A 24944-nucleotide genomic window follows, 5' to 3' on the forward strand; every position below is an offset into this window, starting at 1 on the left:
CAAGTTGTATACTCTATAACCTATATTACACCCATCAATCATATATCAAAATAAAGAGAATTAAAGGTTCTTTGAATTATACCCAAGACGTTCAAGGTCTTTTTTAAATAGCCAGTATAACCAGTGAGGAAAGCTGGGGAAATTCTTTTCCTTTACAATCCTAACCCTATGCAAAATATGAAACTGTAGAGCGCCACCACAAATGTACGTGCTAAGAATTTCACTATTTACGAAGCGTACGCCCTTACAGTTCCCTTTATCAACTGTCTACATATAGGGCATTTTCTGAGGACCGGGGCACATTGGGGACAGGTCATCATGTGACCACACGGTAGGAACACAATACATGCCTCTCGTTCCATGCAAATTTTGCAATTCATCTGGTCCTTGAGCTCCTGGTTTTGCTCCAACAGAAATTCCATTTCTTTAGAAGATATATTGTCTTTTGAGGAATCATTATTCTTTTCTTCAATTTTAGAAGAAGCGTTTTCATGAGGTGGAAAATGATTGTTATTCTGTTCCGTGCTTGCATTCATGTTGTCCTCTTTTCCGTTCATTTCTTCAAAAGTTAATTTCATATCATCGGTAGGATATCGTTCTTTTCCCTGTTGTTTTGTTGGTTCTGATTCTTCTGTTTGAAATATAATCTCCAGCAAATCATTCGCCGAAATTGTGGAATGCCCTTAAATTGAACAAAATAATTATCTTATTTAAAGTTGTTAGAAAGATGAGTATATATAATTTTCATTCGGAACGATATATCCACAACTGCATCAAACTCGATAATTCCGATTCTTAAAATAATTGTGTTGTCAGACCGTCTATTAGCTTTTGTTTGGACTGGCTCGTAGAAATAATTCGTTTGTTACTCTGATTAAACTATTGTACAAAATGGAATTTTGGCGAAAGCGTTTCAAGTTTGGTTATACTATAGTTCTTCAAAATCAAGGATGCCTATTAATGTATTAGGTTATACATTTCTTTACATAGCTCTAAAATAAGGGCATGTGTTTTTCATAGCAGTTCAATGACCCCGTTGTCTTTCGATATTTTTAGACATCAAGGTGAGTAATGAAGTTACCTTCTCTGGATTCAAGTATCTGCATGGCTTGTTTGACCATCCCAAGACTGTAACCCATGAATAATACGCTTTGCACTGCAGGCGAATTCATGGGATTTCCAATGGCGACCTCTTCGACTTTAGATTTAAATGACTTATTGCATATTTCATCTCCAGATCTCATTTCCAATGTACCGTTGTCATGCCGTTCACTTTTCAACGTCTCTTCAGATCTCAGATTTACTCCCACCAGCTGACTCAGAACAAAGACCTCTCCTTTGTACATTTTAAGAAAACTACAGTCTGGGTACCACCGTGCATGCTCTTCCCAAGGGTCATCTCCCTCCTCCCAGCTTCTCAATCCACCCCCACAGAAGAAACATCGAACACAATCTCCAACACCTTAAAAGGAAGATTCTGTATGAGTAAGTTGGTCTTAGATTAATAATAACAGCCAATACGATCAAGAAAGTAATTATTATACTTTGTCTAGTATATGTGACGTATGACGTACATCTTACGTCATTACCGGAAAAAAAATGCAATTTAATATATTATTAATATATTTGGCTTTTTCAAGTAAATCAATGTATCTATATTTTCAAATAAAATTATCTTTCATCGAAATTCATGAAACCCTTTATAAATCAGATTGCGCTCTATCCAATGCATGATAGTGTAATTTTACGTAAAATCAAACCTATTAGTATTAATGTAAGAAGGGACATCTACATCCACATATAATGCGATTAGAACTCCAAAGAGGCATAGAAAACACAGGAAATATGGCTTACCAACATAGTATAAACCAGCAGCTGCCAAATCAGATGGTTTCGGTGTTGACAGTAATGGCCATCCTCTGAAAGATTCCAGGCGGGATGACAGGATAGAGTAGTGTGGATGCTTTGGATTTTCAAGATCTGTTCCAAGATTATCGCTATTTTGGTTTATAATCTTTTGCTTAGCAGGTTCAAGTTTGGATAATTGCAGTTCAATATTTCCAGGATCAGCTGTCAGAGTTTTATTTGTAATTGTAGAGAATCCTAAATCTCTGCTAACAACATTCTTGATTTTATTTAGATTTTTACTTCTCGTGTTCTGTCTTTCTGCAAGCCCTTTGGTGTTGTTCGTTGCTTCCTCCGGTCTGTCTTTTGCATTTACAGACAATGGCTGCGCATCAGCATGGCATGCTATCAGTAATTGGTGGTTCTTCTTTGTACGTGATGGTCCGAATTGCTTTTGATTCATTCTACTACTCTCGCTAGCAGAGGACTGTATTATATTTGGATCAGAGTTTTGACATGTATCTATGCAGGAACCATTAAGATAAGTGTTTTTATTTAATATTGGAATATTACCGTCTCCAGTTCCATTTGCAAATTTACAATTCGGAGAGAATCTAGAGTGAATCTCAGATGGGGACTCTCCCACTTTCCAATTCTTGTTCCTTAATCCACAAGAGAAACAGACAGTTTCATCACCCTGGCCTGTATAATAAAACCCGGATTTCGATAACCTAATTGGGTGGACAGGGGACGTTCGCGGGAATGCTCCAAAGCTTATATATCTGGCCCACTCATTGTTCATGAGCTTGACTTTGTCTTCAATTTCCAATGACAGAACGTCTTCAACATGGCATTGCAAAGACGTGGGTTTTACACTGGGCATAGACTCTGTATATCCTTCTGCTCTTGCCATACGGTACCTTCCCTATGTGTCCTCGGAAATGGTATTATTTTGCAAACTTACCTATAATAATAATAATAATAATAATAATAATAATAATATCAATAACAAGAGTCGCAACAATATGCGGCAGTAAAGGAATCTTTAAGAGAGAAAAATAGCAGCAAATGTATGGACAAAATATAAATCAGTGTGTTAAAAGTAATGACAACAAATTACACTAAACTAAAATTATTTCATAAACAACTGGAAGGGTATCGGGATACTGTCTAGTGCAATCCACGAATGGGCACATATATGAACTATTTGACCTATTGTGAACAGATCCTTTTGAATGTTTTGCAGCACACTATTCACATCGTATTGGTGCGCTTCAGCACCCACCAACCCATCTATCTCCACCCCCCACCAACGGGTTTTCTTCAAAATAAATTTAATCAGACCCGCAAGGCTGCAGTTTATGAGACCAATGCAAAATGTTAAGGAAATAAAACATTTTTGGATATATAAAAAACATGTCCAAGACTCACATTTTCCCTAAGCAAGAATTAGTTAATAATTTCAGTAACCAATATAAGTATATAGTACATAAAAGGCACTTAAGTTGTAAATGACATAATTTTTTTTATCTGAACGACCTGTAGAAAAACAAGCTGATTTAGTGGTCCATGTGCTGTTTCACGGGCAGATATGGACTATTGCGGCTGAGTGTTGTTTATTGACCTCTTTCGTCACAAACACTCAGATATGTTGACTTCTCATATTCTTGACCATTGAAACGCTTTGATGATAGCTTACTTCAGCTGTTCCACAAATGTGTATGTCCTATATTATCGAATCGTTGTAAATAAATAGGTACAAATGGGGAGATTGACTGGCTATATTTAGAAGGAAGTTTCGGAACTATTCGTTATCTGCCGGAAAATCCCGATCATTGATTTGTTTCTCTATCAGTATTTTATTCCTATTCCGCCACAACCGCATACGGTGTTTTACCATATGTTTCGAGTCAGTAGGCTCAGCTAAAAGATCAGGTCTCTCATATTAGAATATGTTGCTGCTTAAAACAAAGAGATTTGTGTTTGAAGTATTCGTAAATGTCAACAATTAATCAATCATTATTCCTCACAATTGTGACATTAAACTATTTTCTATAGTCCGTTTTAGATATGACAAACACATTTTCCACAATAGGTGCAAAATTATTTACAGTCATTGGTTAACAGATACTCAGCCAAGAGAGCGTGATAAAACAACGAGATAGATAGATAGATAGATAGATAGATAGATAGGTAGGAAGGTAGAGAGAGAGAGAGAGAGGTAGATAGATAGATATTTGCCAAGTGCGCAAAAATGTGTACATATACCATGTTTACGTACTGTTACTTCTTTCATTATTATTATTATTATTATTAGTATTATTGTTGTTGTTTTTATTATTGTTATTGTTGTTGTTATCATTGTTGTTGTTTTTGTTGGTGTTATTATTATTATCATTATTATTGTCGTTATTATTATTATTATTATTATTATTATTTTCATCATCATCATTATTATTATTATTATTATTATTATTATTATTATTCAATGAGTATTCTTCTCATGTGATATATTTATAAAATATTTCGAATCCGAGTGTTCTGACTGAGAGAACTCCATTTATAGCATGAAGATTTTGAATGTGTCATTTTCTATGTTAACTTTATCTTTCGCCTTACTTATTTGAATTACGAACGATGAAAAGAACGGTGATACACGCATTCAACCATCTCTCTCTCTCTCTCTCTCTCTCTCTCTCTCATACACACATAAATATATTCCGATTTCCTAATATGCCTAATTAATCTTCCGTAATAACATTGCCTGGTTACTTGGTAAACGTTTTATGTACATACGTACGATAATTTTCGGAAGTTTAATTTCTAGGACTCTTTCCTCTCGACTTTCCTGAGCACGACTATTTATCATGTACTATAATTTACTATAAGCTTGATATATTCTTTAATGATGCTAGTTTCCACAACGGGCATAATGCATTGTACAACAAATATGTAAAACTAATTTGCATGTCAAAATACATTTAACAGTGCACATGGAGACATCGTTCCCGACGTTGTCAAGTTATTGTGTGCCAATTTTACATATGTGCATGAACTTATCTGATATCTACCTCTTCCTTTGTTTTAAAGTAACTAGAATTGAGTAGAAATAGCCAATCAGACATGCAGGACGAGCGCAAGCATGAAATAAATTAAAACAAGTATGAAAATAATTGATTTAGGTATACAATATGAGTGATCGAATTTTTTCAAAGTTAGATCATCTTAGCATGCATACATGTGATTATTTTCATATTTATTTTAGCGTCATTATTTGTCATATTTATTTTAGCGTCATTATTTGTCATATTTATTTTAGCGTCATTATTTGTCATATTTATTATTAGCGTCATTATTTGTTATATTTATTTTAGCGTCATTATTTTTGTCATATTTGTTTTAGCGTCATTATTTGTCATATTTATTTTAGCGTCATTATTTGTCATATTTATTTTAGCGTCATTATTTGTCATTTATTATTAGCGTCATTATTTGTTATATTTATTTTAGCGTCATTATTTGTCATTTATTTTAGCGTCATTATTTGTCATATTTATTTTAGCGTCATTCTTTGTTATATTTATTTTAGCGTCATTATTTGTCATATTTATTTTAGCGTCATTTTTTTCATATTTATTTTTGGCTTATTGATGTAGCCATATATCAATGGGATCTTGTACCTTTTGATTAATCGTTAAATGTAATCAACACGAAATTTTGGAATGATTTTCGACCCACTGTAGTTGAGTCTTGTAACCGACACCCACATTATTGGATTCCTTACATGACCAAACCCCATCAGCAGTTTCTTGTATCGGAAACCTATCACATTTATTGTACTGGATTTCTTCTTAAAGTGTTTTCTTTTTGACCTATTTATTGCGGATTTTATTTCAATCTACTTTGCGCTGATCACGCATGACAGGATGGAATGAGAGAGCAAAACTTTGGAACATTTGTAGAAAGCTGAGAGAGAGAGAGAGAGAGAGAGAGAGAGAGAGGTTAAGATACTTTTTGTGATGACTCAACTATGGCTTATAAAATAATATTTAAATTTAGAAACTTTTCAAAACTTATTTTCGACCCTTGAAACACAAAATAAGTCGGGAAAGATGTACTATAAGCTACCGCCATCTTAAAATAACGTTTTGTTTCAATTAAGTCGCATGCACGATGATTCTTTATTAACACGGTTTGCCTGGCACGTTTTGGAGAAATACACTTCCCGAAACGTACTTAAATTTCTTGAAGAACGTCTTTTCCTTGTTCAAACAACTATGTTCTAAACAAACTACAAAGGTTGACAGCAATGCCCATGGCAACGAAGAATGGTGATTGCTCTTGTTAAGTCGAATATTCCAAAACAATAAATATATTTTAAAAAAAAACAATTTAAATATACCCACGAAATCATGTAAAATATTCAAATAGACATTTAGTATTAGGCAAATACATCGTATTACTCGTCGTAATTTGCATCATGTAAGTTTTAGTTAGAGTGGAATACCATAGGTATTATAGGGTGGGGCGACGAGAAGGGTATTGGTAGACAAAATGTCATTTCATTATATTCTCATGTATTATATATATATATATATATATATATATATATATATATATATATATATATATATATATATATATATATATATATATAAACAACCAGAGTTTTCCTCACGCTAATTCATTTTTCTTTCCAAACTGTAAGGTTTTTGTCAATGCTGCTATAATGGATGACACGATAGTTGCACACACATACACACACACAGATCTATCGACAGGACAGGAGACAACATCTGACGTCGATAATCAATAGTCTACTTGATAACGCTCGTTTGTTGAACAAAAGTTATTGGGACACCTAAGCTGTAGATTTCCATAAGTTTCTGAACATCTACAATTATAGCTACGATGTCGTAGCCTCAACTTGATTTGTTGTGGTTTTTCCTACGATTTGTTTACATTTCCATATAAGGCGTCAATGTCCTTATATGGCACACAAACAAACGAGGCTGAGAACGGAAGTAATCATTATTTGAAATAATATGACGGACGATCTAAACGAAACTATCGGCTAAAAAAGGTAAACGAGATTATACAACTATTTCTACAATGATTTTCGACACTTCCGGTATTAAATAAGAGGACTACTCAATTTATTGGATTATATGCAAGGAATATGTTTAAAGTGTTATTATTAGGCTAAAAGAGCGCCGGGTGTGAATCATACCCGGCTTGCTCCATTAACACGTATATGCTCATGTTAGTACCCTGTCCACGAGGTACGAGTAAGGGTACTAAAATTAGTACTACTAAAATTACTGACGAATGTCACTGTCTTATAGTAATATCCTACTGATGGTGGTTTGGTATTCCATTGACTTAGAAACTATGGCAAAAGTAGCTGATTGTTACAAATGTTAGAGAACCAAAGTTTTACGTTTGTCTTATGGAAGGGTATGTGAGAACTAGTCATCAGTCACGTGATCAGTGAATGATTGTATGAAACCATTCATTCCTGTCTAGGGAATTTACGTTTTATACATAGCGTAGTGAAGTGAGTCATGTGGTAAAAATGTTGATACCAAATGTTCCATTGTCTAGCAGGAAAAGTAAACCATGGTACAAATATGATTAGACCTAACCACATGGTACAAATATGATTAGACCTAACCACATGGTACAAATATGATTACACCTAACCACATGGTACAAATATGATTAGACCTAACCACATTGTGCGTATTGGACGGTATACGTTTTTAAAGATCATGATGTGAACCAAAGTTTGGCTTAGTTTGAATATGTTAACTGACCTTTTATTTAGCCGACACACAATATATTGGGTGAATTTTGGCACTAGAAACATGGTTGGACTAAATCAACGCACAGACAGATTATCATAATTTAAGTGAATATGAAACGTAAATCCATCTCTTTAACCACGAACAATGTTATTAGCACGCACAAAATATAAAAAATCAAAGTTACAAAATTTTCTAGTAACATTATTTTTCTGTTAGTGTAACCTTTAGTTTTCAGTCTGTTGTGAATAAATCACTGAAAGGATAAACGGACATGTCATTCTTGTCGGCCTACATATATATCCCAAATATTTATAAATAATTGTAAGCTCCTAATCAGATAAAAACTAAACAAAAACTTATTCTAGTATCTTCGCAAGAAATTAATGGGAAATTTGAGCTGTGTACATCGTGATCCTTATATCCTAACATGTTTTTGCACGCGTGACGAGAGGTGGAGGAAAATTTAGGTATACACCCAAGTTTCACTTAATCAACGTTAAATTTGACTCGGTATATCAAATTTGGAATCTGATGAAAACGAAGTTATTACTTCATTTCAGAAAACTTATATAATCAATGAAAATAGCTCTACTGAATTGTCAGTAGATAGCAAAAACTGAATACATGCATGAGGTTTTGTTTCAAAGCGTTGTTAAGAGAAAATAAACAAAAGTTGTATCCAAGAAACAGTAGGTGATATTAACATCATTAAAACAAATTCCTGGTAATAATTTTCCCTCTGCGCAGATTGTAATATTTGTTGGTTCAGTTCTTGTTGTATCTCAAATGAGATTTTAAAGCAAGTGAGATGCTTCAATCACTTTATTCTCACGGCTAACTAAAACTGCATTTCGACCGGGAACCATTCAACGAGCGCATACGGTACATGACTACACAGTCTATTTGAAATATTTGAAACACATGAAAATATAGTCTATTTCAATATTACTTCACAGATGTTACGGCAATAATGTTTCTTATAAGATTTAAATGGATATAATTTTAAAAAAAATACTTGCACATTAGCCCTGTGATTTTTATTTGGTAAAAGAACCCCTTACGACTTGTAAACTTAAAATTCTACGAACAAGTATTCTGCAGATAGAATACGTGCCGAAGGCCGTGTAAACTTTTTAATAGAATCCAGATTTAATTGTTGTGTGATACTTTGATTGCAAATAACATCTTCATAAGGCAAACAAGGCATGAAGATTCCATTAAAGTATACTTTATTATCCATGGAGTAATTCGAATTAGCTAATGACTGCCAGTATGAGATATGAAAAATAAAAACTTTTCCAACTGCAGCGTCATCAGATGAATCTTGCCTCTCTAACTCGGTGTGAGAAGTTTTGTTTCAAATCTCACAAGTATGGCTTGACTCCCAAGAAGATAGTCAGCTCTCTTTGGAATGAAATTGTAAAGACGGGTATACCATTATGATTTTCTATCGAGATCACTGATTTTGGTTATATTGATGTTGTTACTTGGTTTCTGTGTTTTGTCAAGAATAAGCCCCTTGTTCGATGCCGCTTCGAACTTCCGCCACAAAATTCAGCGACATCTCTTTATTGACTAATTAAAATTGTATTAGGTCTATGCTTCAAAACCTGCTGCAGATCGCAGTACGATCGGGTCTTTTTGCTAAACCTATTAGATTGGATACATACTCAACTCAAAATGTTGTTCGTCAGTTCAGTTTTATAAAGTTAAGTCAAAGGTCATTGTCTGAAAGAGAAGTCTCAAATTAAGCAGCTTGTTTCAAAATCAAGGTGTAATACGATTGCCCATATTTTAGTTTACAAATATCATGCATACAAATGTTCCACTGTTTACTCAACACGGCGACGTTGTGTGAAAGTTGGACCTGTTCTATTAAGAAACTGATTGACATCTTTAAAAAACCAATGTAAGAATTTTGACCTTTTAGCAACCCAAAACGTTTAAAGAGAACTAATTAAAGATATAATAAAATGTTTACTATAGTCAAAAATACCAATGATGGCATAGACATAAACGAAAACCTTATGTTACGATTCTATGGTCATGAACCAAGTAACAGAAAGTAGTGCAATCAACAAGTTTAGTAAAACTTAACAAATAATTTAATTATCAAGGTTATGAATGAAAATGTGAGAGGAAGTGGCAGTATCATGAAGTGAATCTAAAATAATCCTAAAAGGTTCTATTCAAGTCCAAAAGAATCGAATGTTTTGAATACATTGCAGATCCTCCAATGTACGTATAACAGTGGCATTGTCCAGAACTCGTCTTCTTTCAATAATTCACAATAGTTCCGGAATAATGTTCTAATACAATGAGCACTGTGTAATTCCAATGAATAATGATAACAAATGTCTTCTCTCAGATTATCTAAACACACCAATTAAACACATTTGTAGACTGATTCCACCATAGGAAACAAGAATCAAAGATAGGAATGAATCTGATTATTCAGTTCTCTCTTTATATACACCATCAAGAGTGTATTACAACTATATGTCGCAATAAACCTACGTGACAGTTCTTACTACTCAATCTATTATTTCAAAATAACTATTCATGTGACCTAGCCCATCCAAAGGGTAATAATTCTTCTGAGAGCCCACCTGCCCTAAAAGCATTCAATGGGAAAGAGCCACAAACTTGTCAACATCTTTACCAATTATTTTATATTTAATAACTATAAACACATACGTAAGCACCTATTTATAAATCCTATGCAATTTTACGTTCTTAATATCTTAAAATAGAACCTATGAAAGTACGAAATTTCACCTTAAGATGATCACTACAATTTACAGTCACGAATAAAATTTACAGAAATAATAGATATACATAACACTAATCGAACCTTTATAGTAAGATTTGAGAACAAAGTCTAAGCTACCTAAGTGTTATAATAATGCTATAACGTGGTTCTTAGTAGGTGGATTCATTTAACCTATTCTCTTCCAATTTCAACTTTAATAATGAATTATAAATACTTAAAACAAAACCAGTCAGTGTCTATACTGCCTGCCTGTGAATGTTTGAATAATTCTCGCAATTACCTGACTTTGCGTGAAAGGGTAGTGCTCTTAAGTATATGTTCTAACTTTGCCCTGGCCTATCTACGACAGTTTAATGGTAAATTTATTCAAATAACAAATATATAATTCCTAGCCTTCATTTATTCTGTTCATTTTCCCTTCAGACACCCTTCATCGCATTGGAGAGTTGATATAATCAATATTCATTCATTGCAAATGACGTTTAAGGCAGCAAGTAATAACTTAGCATTTAAAAAGGCTTAATTGCTATTTCTTCCAACATATTAAGCGCATTTCAGGACTATCTTGACCAATTCGAGATAATATGGATAACAAGGGTCACTTTAGAATCAGTTTAGAGTCAGTTTATGATCAACTGATTTATGCAACGTTTAAGTATTCCGGACGTTAATTGAATGTTATTTCTTGGAATTCATTTTACATGAAAATAAAGTATTATTAGTGAGCGAAGTTTGGAAACAGGGAGAGTTCTATGTTTGACATTTGACATTTTGTTTATTAAGTTTTATTAAAATTTTTACTGTAAACTGTGATATCTTGAAAACTTTAATTCCAAATGAATGTTAAGAAGAAATTGAGCAATATTTCTATTTTTTTGGCAATGAAAATTCTTCACGTCTTAATACGGAGTTTATTTGAAATTATTTGTAATTCTTTATTGCCCAACCATGACAGTTCATTTTTCTCCTTTTTATCTCCATATGCTAGAAATCATTTCAATATTTAATGACAGTACAGAAAAATTCAGACCAATTTTTGAGTAATTATTCATTATTGTGATGAAAAAATATTGCAAGGAATTAGCATGAACCCACTATTAAAAATATTTTCTTTCTATTTATTTTATCAAAATTCATGCCACTTTGCAACTTGTTATGCTTGGGGTTTTAATCTTTTTTTCTTCTTTCGTTTATTAGTTTTGTTGCTGACTGAAAACAATAAATAAAAGCATTTTTTTAATAGACTGATGTTAAAGTATACAATGTGCAATTCTGAAGCAAGCGACTCTATATAAAAAGCTTTAAAAAACAATAACAGAACCAGGATGAATGCCATTCCCCCATCAAATTCATAAACAACTTGCTTCTTGAGCATTCTAAATTTCTAAAAGAAAAATAGACCATGAACACAACATCAGTAAGCAATGCTATCTCTAATTAATACTTATCTTAATACATAAAATAAAATCATAAACTAGTATTAGCTATTTAATATGCTGTTTACAACAACAATAACCAAACAAATGTGAGTAGTAAGGTAGGCTTCTGTCTTCAGTTACTAATCAAGGTCAATCACACATTATATATATACATAACAACATATAAACTGCTATACACTGCTAAGCAGACAAATCGGTTGATAGATTAATTGTTTTACAATATACTTCCATGTTACTTATTTGAATTTTACCTATACCTCTAGCAGTCATAAATTACTCTCATTTCAGTTTTGTCACTCACACTCGGATATCGACAATTTTATTGTCCGATGGATTCTTATTTACCTTGAATTTTACTTTGGCTTGTCAGTAGAACGACAGAACGATAAAAATCACACTTTTAATTTTTTTTAGTATATTATCAGTTACGGCATCATCTCATCTTTCGCTCAACAGACATATAAATGGTCATGTCTAAACAGTGGTAGTGGGTGCATCACAAAATTTGTCCTGTGTTTCTTCTTCATATAAAATAGTTTTCATATCCGAATCATATTTTAGAGATATACTTCATTTACATAACGTGGAAATACGCTTTTATAACAATAATCGAATGTAATATTTTTCTGTGGAATACAAACTATGCCACGTGCTGAAATGCTTTTATAACAATAATCGAATGTAATATTTTTCTGTGGAATACAAACTATGCCACGTACTGAAATGCTTTTATAACAATAATCGAATGTAATATTTTTCTGTGGAATACAAACTATGCCACGTACTGAAATGCCTTTCAAAGAATACTGCATATGTACATTTCTTCAAAAACATTTAACATAATACAAAGAAACTCCAACTTTTGGTAAGTGAAAAGTTGTAAATAAAGGCAATTCACCCCATGAAAAATAAAATTAATGAAGAGGTTAAATACCGAGATATCAGTGTAAACTTCCAAATTATGTTTCGTGTGTAGGAGGAAATATATCATTTTAGGAAGGAAATCCACCCACGAAAGAAATCTCTTGTCTTAAATATCTCAAATGAATGAGAATCGAAGCACCACATATAAGCTAACGTACTATAATAGTTTCTCACAAATAACCAACGATCGGTTGTTGCTAAGAATCGGAGGATGAGATCAAGAAATGATATTTTTAGAGATGCATTGCAAATAATCAAAGTAAATAGTAACAAGAATATATTATTTGAGTTGCTATCAGAGTAAAATTTCAATCCGGCAATAACACAAATTCTACGGTACTAGGGTAAATGTACTCATTAACACTTGATTATTGTCAAAGTTGTCTTTTGTTTTGCTATTGTGCCATTGTTATGTACAACAGCAAACGGATTACTAATTGTTTTGCTGAGAGTGTTTTATATGTTGTCGCTACGTTGTTATAGTTGTTGGGGGGGGTGGTTGACGAGTTTGTTATACATTAATTACAGATAGCGTTTCTCAACTACTATTTCAATGCATTTATGAACATATAATATATTATATTTATGTATGAAATTCCATAGTTCTTTTCAATATGACTATAACAAAGTATGCGTCATTATCACGAGACTAATATACAAAATTTATATACAGGCAGCTGATATATTTAGTAGCACTAAATACGTTTATTTGGTTAGATCTAGATAATAGAGATCCCGTTCTAAAAATGGATTTAATAATGCTACTTGCTAGACATAATATCATGTATCTTGACAGTCAATATTATATTTATACTTTAGATGTTTATTCTACAATATAAGAGTATTAAGTCTTTACTTTCAGTTTAAGTCTCTACCACTCTATACGGTCACAACTGAAATAATTATGTCATTAAGTCTTCACCACCCTATACGGTCATAAAAGTCTGTACCACTCTATACGGTCACAACTGAAATAATTATGTCATTAAGTCTGTACCACTCTATACGGTCACAACTAAAATAATTATGTCATTAAGTCTGTACCACTCTATACGGTCATAAAAGTCTGTACCACTCTATACGGTCACAACTGAAATAATTATGTCATTAAGTCTGTACCACTCTATACGGTCACAACTAAAATAATTATGTCATTAAGTCTGTACCACCCTATACGGTCAAAACTGAAATAATTATGTCATTAAGTCTGTACCACTCTATACGGTCACAACTAAAATAATTATGTCATTAAGTCTGTACCACTCTATACGGTCACAACTAAAATAATTATGTCATTAAGTCTGTACCACTCTATACGGTCATAAAAGTCTGTACCACTCTATACGGTCACAACTGAAATAATTATGTCATTAAGTCTGTACCACTCTATACGGTCACAACTAAAATAATTATGTCATTAAGTCTGTACCACTCTATACGGTCTAAACTGAAATAATTATGTCATTAAGTCTGTACCACTCTATACGGTCACAACTAAAATAATTATGTCATTAAGTCTCTACCACTCTATACGGTCTAAACTGAAATAATTATGTCATTAAGTCTGTACCACTCTATACGGTCACAACTAAAATAATTATGTCATTAAGTCTGTACCACTCTATACGGTCTAAACTGAAATAATTATGTCATTAAGTCTCTACCACTCTATACGGTCACAACTGAAATAATTATGTCATTAAGTCTCTACCACTCTATACGGTCACAACTGAAATAATCATGTCATTAAGTCTTCACCACCCTATACGGTCATAAAAGTCTGTACCACTCTATACGGTCACAACTGAAATAATTATGTCATTAAGTCTGTACCACTCTATACGGTCACAACTAAAATAATTATGTCATTAAGTCTGTACCACTCTATACGGTCATAAAAGTCTGTACCACTCTATACGGTCACAACTGAAATAATTATGTCATTAAGTCTGTACCACTCTATACGGTCACAACTAAAATAATTATGTCATTAAGTCTGTACCACTCTATACGGTCACAACTAAAATAATTATGTCATTAAGTCTGTACCACCCTATACGGTCAAAACTGAAATAATTATGTCATTAAGTCTGTACCACTCTATACGGTCACAACTAAAATAATTATGTCATTAAGTCTGTACCACTCTATACGGTCACAACTAAAATAATTATGTCATTAAGTCTGTACCACTCTATACGGTCATAAAAGTCTGTACCACTCTATACGGTCACAACTGAAATAATTATGTCATTAAGTCTGTACCACTCTATACGGTCACAACTAAAATAATTATGTCATTAAGTCTGTACCACTCTATACGGTCTAAACTGAAATAATTATGTCATTAAGTCTGTACCACTCTATACGGTCACAACTAAAATAATTATGTCATTAAGTCTGTACCACTCTATACGGTCTAAACTGAAATAATTATGTCATTAAGTCTGTACCACTCTATACGGTCACAACTAAAATAATTATGTCATTAAGTCTGTACCACTCTATACGGTCTAAACTGAAATAATTATGTCATTAAGTCTCTACCACTCTATACGGTCACAACTGAAATAATTATGTCATTAAGTCTCTACCACTCTATACGGTCACAACTGAAATAATCATGTCATTAAGTCTTCACCACCCTATACGGTCATAAAAGTCTGTACCACTCTATACGGTCACAACTGAAATAATTATGTCATTAAGTCTGTACCACTCTATACGGTCACAACTAAAATAATTATGTCATTAAGTCTGTACCACTCTATACGGTCATAAAAGTCTGTACCACTCTATACGGTCACAACTGAAATAATTATGTCATTAAGTCTGTACCACTCTATACGGTCACAACTAAAATAATTATGTCATTAAGTCTGTACCACTCTATAGGGTAAAAACTGAAATAATTATGTCATTAAGTCTCTACCACTCTATACGGTCTAAACTGAAATAATCATGTCATTAAGTCTCACCACTCTGTACGGTCTAAACTGAAATAATTATGACATTAAGTCTCCGCCACTCTATACAGTCTAAACTGAAATAATCATGTCATTAAGTCTCACCACTCTGTACGGTCTAAACTTAAATAATCATGTCATTAGGTCTCCACCAACCTATACGGTCTAAACTGAAATTATCATGTCATCAAGTCTCACCACTCTGTAGGGTATAAACTGAAATAATCATGTCATTCAATATCTACCACTCTGTACGGTCTAAACTGAAATAATCATGTCATTAAGTATCTACCAGTCTATACGGTCTAAACTGAAATAATCAGGTCATTAAATATCTACCACTCTATACGGTCACAACTGAAATAATCATGTCATTAAGTATCTACCACTCAATACGGTCTAAACTGAAATAATCATGGCATTAAGTCTCTACCTCTCTAAACGGTCAACACTGAAATAATCATGTCATTAAGTCTCTACCACTCTATACGGTCTGAATTGAAATAATCATGTCATTAAGTCTCCACCACTCTATACGGTCTAAACTGAAATAATGATGGCATTAAGTCTCTACCACTATATACGGTCTAAACTGAAGTGACGATGTTATTCAGAGCCAATCTTTTGCAGGTAGATAAGGTTTGCACGCAAAGAAGTTATAATAAGTACATTTAAAGCTTTCTTGAACAAGCGAAGGTTTAACATTTGATAATAATTTTCGTTTGATTCCTTTTGAAGCCTACGAAACCGTCTTTCCTTTCAGCTCCCCCTCTTTTTGCCCCATGGAGGGCTCACACATGAACTCCCTTGGCTGTAATGTGGCCTCGAGCATCGATCGTGCGCTGCAATAGAACTACGTTGTAGAAAAAGAGCCTCAGCTTAATACATCAGTCATTATGGCTAATACCTTTGTTGTTCAGATGCCTGCCACGAAATGATATGAAATGTGGCCAATTATTGATTTGCTGAAAAAGATAAAGTCTCAGGCTGTATTGTAAATTTTCTTTTTAAATGAATGCATTATATTTTGACAATGTCTTTCATAATGAGTATTTCGATTTAACTTAGCGTACTTACATCCAATAAAGACGCAACAATGCATACTTCCGGCAGATAAATTACATCACTTTATTGCAATTTTATGCATCGAATGACATTGGGGTCTCAGTTGAAAGTAGGAATTAACGAACTTGGACCTTCACGTATAACTATTTTAAATTACGATCCGTTTAGTGGTATATATATATATATATATATATATATATATATATATATATATATATATATATATATATATATATATATATATATATATATATATTTCATTTCAATTGAATGTTTTTCTTCTGTTCATTCCCATTCATTTACATCGTCTATGACTTAAATGCTCGTACGGTCCCACGAACTAACGCCCTACAGACAGGGCATTTGCGGAAAGCCGGGGCGCACTGGGGGCATGTCATCATGTGACTGCATGGGAGGAACACTATACATGCCTCGGCATCCATACAAATCTTGCAGGTCATCAGCTCCTTTAATTCACGATTTGCTTCTAATATGGACTCGAAGTCATCTGAAAATATGTCACAAGTACTATAACTTATTTCAAGCAACTGTGAAAGGAGATATCGTAAGAACTATAACGTATGAACGAAAACGATACTTCACGTTGCTTGTTCATTGTAATGATCGTGAAGAAGACGTGGTTTGACAAGAGATAATTATATGAAAACCATGGATTGTAAGCAATGAATTCTACATGAGTGAACATTATATATAATATAATATTTTAATCAAACGAATTGAACAATATGTTTGCAGAAAGTGATGGGTAATTAAGTTTCAAACCCAATTAATCAAGGACACTCATGACGCAATTTATAATACTCTGAACTGCACAATATATTTGTTACATTACTCAATTATGTCTCACTGTGGCATACGATTTGCGTATTATTACGCCAGTACTATAATAAATGCCAGATTTAAGTTACAGTTTGAATCACCGCTAACCCGTTTTAACTGCTGTCATCTGACAATGATTCCAAGAAGAAAAAACTTACTGTTACTTTCTATTATATCAGATGAATTTTGTCTTTCTAATCCTTCGTTGGATGGCTGTTCGTTGTTACTGGCAGAATTATGGTCTTTTGATGATGACACATCATTGTGTCTTTGACAGGAATCACCGACTCTTTGGTTAACCGATGGGTTTGCATCGCTACTTTGATTTTCCTCTTTTTCAAGAATTAATTCCAGTAGCTGCTCTGCTGTGAAGTCTGATCTTTCTGGCATAAAGATAAGCAAACAAATGTAAATATTGTTGAAAAGTTATTTTAATATTTGTAAAAATAAATGATGTTATTTGCTGATTATGTACGTGATTACCGCCTTTACTTTGAAACTGATCGTGGCAGAGTTTTTCAAATAGCTCAATTAACTGAATTTTGGATTGTTTTCATTGGATCAATGTTACTGATAATTCACCGAACAACCGTAACGCCCACGATATGTACCAGGGACAAATATCATTCTGAACACAATTTAGCTAGAGCGCTGATGGGAATAGTTAAAATGTTCACGTTGATGGATGGCGCTTTCGATACAGTGTGTGTGTGTGGGGGTAATATTTTTTCTCTCAGTAATTTATCATTGACACTTTACGAACAAAAACAAAAATATTATCTATGTTGTCGAAGTCGATATAAAGTAACTTCCTGTAAGACCCATTATGTGAATGAATAGGTCAAGATGCTGCAATATTGTATACACTTGAAGGAGGGTATTGACAGGTTCCCTTCTAGTAATTTGCGACCGTAAGCGAATATTTTATGACATAAGGGTCCATACATTTAATGTTGTAAAGTTTTCCGTGTATGCGTGTCTTTTTGTGTGAACATCTGATCTTGTTTGTGGGTTTCAACCTTACTTTGATATATTCTCAACGTCTCTATTGCCTGTGTTACGGTCTGAGAAGTGTATCCCATCGATAGAATGCTCTGAGCTGCGCTTGTCTTCAATGGATTTTGCTCCAAGTCCTAAAATAGATGAAAGTTTGAAATCTATTCAGGTAAAGGTTATATGAGGCTACCTTTGCCAGAATGATTTGACACTGTCATCAAATACGGGACAATGGCACCTGTATCAGAGGTCACTTACCTTTTTTGAAGAATCTGGAGCAATTCGAACTGATTGGGCGCCGCTAGTTTCTGGTGAACTACTGGTGTCTCTTGAGTGTTGCGGTACGTATTCATCACCTCGATAAATCCGGATATAATCACAATCAGGATACCATCGCGCATGTTCATCATAGGGGTCATCTCCATTTTGCCAGCTTCGCAACCCGCCTCCACAAAAGAAACATCGTACACAGTCTCCTGTCCCTACAAAATAAAAAAGGGATTTAAATAATTAGTTTATTGTGTGATCTCTTTTAGGAGGATAGTACTTTCTGACAGTTCTATTTACTATAAAGGTGAGTGCTTCGCGTCCAACCAATATACTTTTTTGATGTCAGGTGTACACCTAAGATATGAAAATAATACTTATTATAAAATTAAGTACCCACTCTCCTCAGATACAAGGTTTGATTTAAGATAATATTTGTTGGGTTAGTTCAGACAACATGTATGTCTGATAGCGGGTTCCATTAAATTTGTGTATCCTCTGTGACAATATACATTATTGTACTAAGAAACCTTATATATCAGTCATTACCAGCTAATTCAAACTCACCCACATAATAAAACCCTGCAGACGCCATGTCACGTGGCTGATGAGTTGTTAAACCCAGCCAACCAGTGAAGGATGCCAGTCTGTTGGACAATGTTGCATAGTACGGATGTTTTGCACGATCTTTGCTAATATCTGGTGGTCCTCGCCTTTCGCTAGATCCTTTTGAATTTGCATTGTTGAGCGATATTCCCTCGTGGAATTCATTTATCTGTCCTTCTCTCGAGTTTCTCCTCGTTCTCTCCGTAAGGTTCCTTCGAGATGCATACTGATAATGTGCTGGAGGAAAGGATTCATTTGCACCTCCACTGGTACCGTTCTCTACATGCACACTTTCGCCATCGTTTTGTTGGTGTCTTTCTGTGTCTTCCTCATCCCTTTCAATCCTTTCTGTGTCTTCCTCATCCCTTTCAATCGCTACATTTCTGACGTCGACTCCTTTCAGAAAGGCGCAGTCAGGTGACCTCTGCTGATGGATTTCCCGTGGCGAATCCCCTGGTTTCCAGTTTTTGTATTTGAACTCGCACGAGAAGCAAGTAGTTTCGTCCTGATTGCCCGTGTAGTAGAACCCGGCCCTAGATAGTCTGATTGCTGGAACTTGACATGTCTTTGGAAATGACTGGTAAGTCTGGTAACGTGCCCACTCATGTCTCATAAGATCTACTTGCGAGACATGTGGTATTCTAATGACATCTTCAACGTAGGTTTTTATTGAAGAAGGATATGCAAATATCCATGTTGGTTTAGGCCGAAAGTATTCATATACTTCTATGAGTTGATTCTCTTTCTTTTTTAAGTAGCTTTTGACAGCAGTTTGTCTTTCTAATGTACTAATAGTCCATTTCCATACACCAAGACTACCGTCACTAGCGTCACTATTTTGTACCGTTTTTGTGTTGACAAAAGATACCTTTGGCGACAAAACTATGTATTGCACTAGGCACATTCTGTTTTTCAAGCGCTCATTGAAAATTGCATTTTCCAGTTCTGTCAAAACTGATCTAATCGACCTTTTTATTTCACAAATAATCATCATCATCCACAGGACAGTTACAAACAAACATGTATGGTAGGTTTTATCTTCTTTTCTAAGTACGCTAAAATAGTTATACTTTGCTGAGGGACTTTCCTTCAAAGTATTTCCCATCTTTCTTTTGCTCGCCATCATGTGTTTTTACTTCTACAAATGTTGGACAAAGCTAAAAAATAAAATAATGACATGCGCACTAATCATTTCATTTGAGTTCAAAAAATTTAAATTGATAATTATCCTCGAAGACTTTGTATCTTGCAATATATTTTACCTTTCAATATTTTGTGAGCTTTCAAACTGTTTGATATTAAAACTGAAGGAAGGATGTTATTTTTTATTGGTTGTATACTTAATTAACTAATGCAAATGTATATCATATTTCTTCTTTCCCAATGAAATATTTTACTCATTATTTTATCTTCACAATTTTTCGAATAAGAAAGGACTTTTTAAATTTAGTTTTCCAGTATTTAGCTGTATTTTCTGCCCTGATTGGGCTCATTTAAGACAACTTTCTTTTCTTCAATGTACGCACTCTTGCAGCGCCAGACTGAACACGCATTGAAAAGAGAGTTAATTTGATATAAAAACTAATGGCTTTGTAGTTTTCGTTAGTATTCACAGCTTTGCCTTACTAGTTTAGAGAAAGAGAGAAAGACAAAATAAATATTTCACATCACGTTACAACATGCCTGAAGATATAAATAATCGAAAAAGAATGCGTTAGACTGACAACTCTAGAAACTTTGTATCCATATTATTTTACATACAATGGCGTATTCGTCATATAACGGGATTAAATAAAAGTAGTGTTTTTAGCATTAAAAGTAAAACAATTATATTACAATAGAGAGAGAGAGCTTAATTGATTAAAGTATCCAAGTCAAATTAAAGCCTCTTCTAACGTGCTAATTAACAGTGTTTATTAAATGTAACTATATCCCACCTGTTGATCATCGGCACAAAACCTTTTAGTATTTATATGTTGACCCTTGTGCTAAAATTAAATTTTGATGACCAATTGTTGTATAGCAACAAGCAAATACAGTCTCCTCACATCGGCCCATGCCAACAACTAAAAACAGTATCAGTGCATTTAAATAAAATAATTAAATATTTATAAAGTAAATGATAATAATATCAATCAATTGGATCATCAGACGAGGGTCACCTGTCAATCATTTATTACATAAGACAAACAAATGGACCTCCAACCATGCATACCACTGCCTGATATCATTCTTTACAGGATCGAATGCCCAGAGATAAGTCTGTTAGAATCACTGAGGCAAACGGAGAAAATTTAAACACAAATTCAGTTCTTCATAGCTTCAATATTGTTCATTCAACCTTAATGAAGTTTTCACAGTATACATATATGTTTGGTTTCAGTAATTGGGAAGATTTTTCAAAATTTGTTGTACAAATACTGGTATTCAGATAATACACCACACCACACCACACTTGAGTAAATTAAATTAGGATATATATATATATATATATATATATATATGACCTGTCCCAGTTTTATAAAATTATATCATGTTCTTAACCTTCCTTTGCTATTTACAATATTTACTTTTCTTTCTTTCTTTCTTTCTTTCTTTCTTTCTTTCTTTCTTTCTTTCTTTCTTATTGGGAAAAGAAGAACATTTCAAATGAGTAAGGAAAGCATTCTATTTTTCGGTGAGTCTGAGAGTGCAGGACTATCTGACTAGGAATAAATACTTACGTGGAAAGGAATGCGACTACTTTTACAGGAAAAATCTTTTAGTGACTCTTAAAGTTGTCAATATAACATCTCATTACTGACGGTGACAGGTATTGCTTCTCGAGACAGAAATCTCTCAGGACCGAATAAATACTTTAGTTTTAAGGGGATTTTTTGGATATACAAATTAAATTTACTGAGTAAAGGGAAATGTGTGGGCAGGATACTGTTTCGGTTTCCATGGGATTTCAGTTTACTGAGGTTTCGGTGTTGAGAGGCTTAACTGTATGCGCTAATTGGGCTTTATGCGTGTATTTGTGTGGTGTTTGATTGATTTATCATGTGATTCATATCATTTATTGACCCACATTAGTAACAGTTACGTGACCTGTGCGATTGTATATTGATTAGTAGTGTAGATATTGTTAAATAAATATTCCGCCTACACAGTCAATACATAGTTACCTATATGCGTAATGAGAGCACACAATCAGCTTATTTACATATCTCGTGATATATAACGCTCATAACGCCAACCAATCATCAGGGTGTAAGTTTCCATTCGCGGATATAATTACACCTCTCGCGCCACTGTTTGTTGGAGTTTTATAGTTTGTTTTAATACTATAATTACTTTCTTTCCACGTACTTGTGTTTCTTTCTCTCCTTCATAAAGTTTGATGTTCAAATGTTCCTATTCCATAAAAAGGAGAAGACGGTTGATAACATAAAAGACGAGGCCATCAGTCTTATTTGCACACATAAAAAGAAAGAAAGTAAACGTGATGCGACCAAAGTTATCTTAGTTGCTCCCGTGCTTATGCCCCATTCATTGCCGTATATATGTTACCTGATTGTTGAGAAAAGGCCCGGGTTAAATGCGTGCATATTTAGAGATACATGGATATTTCCTATGCCATAAATTGTCGCAATTAATTGTTTAATGCTTGCATTTTACTGAAGACTTATAGTAAAACTAGTCGCAGAAAGAGTTTTGCTAACAGTAATAAGAATATATGCTGTGACAGCTGTTTTATGTAGTGGTATTAGTAATAGCGAAAGTAGCTATTATTGTTGGCGGTGCTGCCATTGTTAATGGCAGCAGCAGACAAAATGGTCGTTGCTAATTTTTACATCAGTAAATAAGTAGTATTTTCAAGATCCAACATGAAACAAAATAATACGAATTTATCTCTCACAAAAGGATATTTTATAAACGACGGAGAGAAAAAGAAAATTAGTGTCAATTTTATACAGGAATTCTGAATGGGAAATAAAGCAAGTCATAAGGAGTGTTAACGTTTCATATTAGAACAAGAAACGATGGGTGTGTGTATGGGGGAGGAACCTTTCATATTGTACTCTAAATCTCCCGTTAATAATATATTACATTACTCTAAAACGATGTTGCCTGGATTTAAATGAAACTATCAGCAAAGCTGACCGCTATAACACCATACAATAAGCTGTGAAAGAAATTTATCAGATGTTATTGTTATTCATAAGTTCAAGATTTTAATTTTTTTTTATATAACTGTATTTCTAAATTTGACTGCGCAAGTTAAAATTCGAGCTAAAATTTGAACTCGACCTGTTTATGCCATTCTTGAAATTTGTACTTTCCCTGGCATGCCCTTCATGAACCGGAATTGGTTTGCATGAATTATTTCCCCTGAATCACTGTACGTGAACACGTCAGTATTGCTCAACGATATTCTAAATTTACTAATATCTTAAAATAAATGGAAACTGCTGACTGTTTCAGAATTTTTACTGTATATAGGAGGGTTATTTTTTCAAACTATGAACATTAAAGTAAATGGCTCTTGAATTTGTTTTATCGCGTATTACAATTCAGTTGGTAAATGATACTATAGTTTTAGAGGAAAAGCATATTTGTAATTTATAAGTAAAATTTGATTTATTTACATTCTATTCATTGGCGTTGGCTAAAATAAGAAAGAATTTTACTTAATCGTATCATTAAATAAAAAAATATTCATTGTTGAAATTCTAAGCTTTATGAAATTTAGTAAGTTTTGACAAAAGAAAATTCACAATGAAAATATCATGTCTTATTGATTTGAGCAGATAGAGTGTCAATTAAATCAAAAGAACGAAATGTTAAAGCAAAAGTGCATCATGCTTACCTGTGATGACGTCCAACCTTCGACCATTGCTACTGTGGTACTTATATAGCACGTGTATTGCTCAACATGTGAGCAATATATATATATATATATATATATATATATATATATATATATATATATATATATATATATATATATATATATATATATTACTTTAAAACTTCTATAGATAGATATATAAAAATAGAGTGAGAGAGAGAGATAATAATAGTAATAATGATGATGACTATTTGCTATTGATTTTATTATTATTATTAGTAGTAGTAGTATCTTTCTCTCTTCTAATGTTAGCGATCAGTGAACACAGTATTTTCGCCATGTATTCATTTTTGTATTTATGTATATTTGCGTGATCAGAAACATATCACAAAAATTTAAAGGGAAACGAAATATGAAATGTTCTTCAGATCTACTCTATTTTAAAAACATAACCGAATAATTTAAAACAGTAGTGTATATGTTCTGTCCCCAAAAAGCTGCTATGTTGGATGTAATGAACGTCATTAAGTCAAATCCGATTTGTCGCCGATACGGATTGGTCTACGGATTGTCAGTTGAAGT

At 33.4% G+C, this 24944-nt stretch overlaps 1 protein-coding gene across 1 annotated transcript; it reads right to left on the reverse strand.

The window, feature by feature from the left end:
* Positions 1-227: 227 nt before the first annotated feature.
* Positions 228-22336, reverse strand: LOC149773682 (uncharacterized). The gene is made up of 9 exons (XM_089946254.1): positions 22252-22336; positions 19490-20685; positions 18914-19137; positions 18684-18792; positions 17818-18042; positions 17131-17327; positions 1855-2770; positions 1082-1462; positions 228-682 (listed from the first exon to the last, which is right to left on the reverse strand). The coding sequence occupies exons 2-9, from the start codon at positions 20652-20654 to the stop codon at positions 228-230; spliced, it is 3672 nt and encodes a 1223-aa protein (XP_089802380.1). The 5' UTR covers positions 20655-20685; positions 22252-22336.
* Positions 22337-24944: the final 2608 nt, after the last annotated feature.

Source organism: Sinohyriopsis cumingii, unplaced genomic scaffold (genome assembly GCF_028554795.1).
Source record: "Sinohyriopsis cumingii isolate HCF-2022 unplaced genomic scaffold, ASM2855479v2 utg000622l, whole genome shotgun sequence".
NCBI classification, from domain to species: domain Eukaryota; kingdom Metazoa; phylum Mollusca; class Bivalvia; order Unionida; family Unionidae; genus Sinohyriopsis; species Sinohyriopsis cumingii.

What these genes read in the sequence shown, in the direction of transcription:
- LOC149773682 (XM_089946254.1), bottom strand. Translation starts at nt 20,654, where the DNA reads ATGATGGCGAGCAAAAGAAAGATGGGAAATACTTTGAAGGAAAGTCCC. An exon ending in CCGTACGAGCATTTAAGTCA is followed by an intron (nt 2,771 to 17,130) that starts TAGACGATGTAA and finishes GAGGACACATAG; the next exon opens with GGAAGGTACCGTATGGCAAG. An exon ending in TGCTGGTTTATACTATGTTG is followed by an intron (nt 1,463 to 1,854) that starts GTAAGCCATATT and finishes CTTCCTTTTAAG; the next exon opens with GTGTTGGAGATTGTGTTCGA.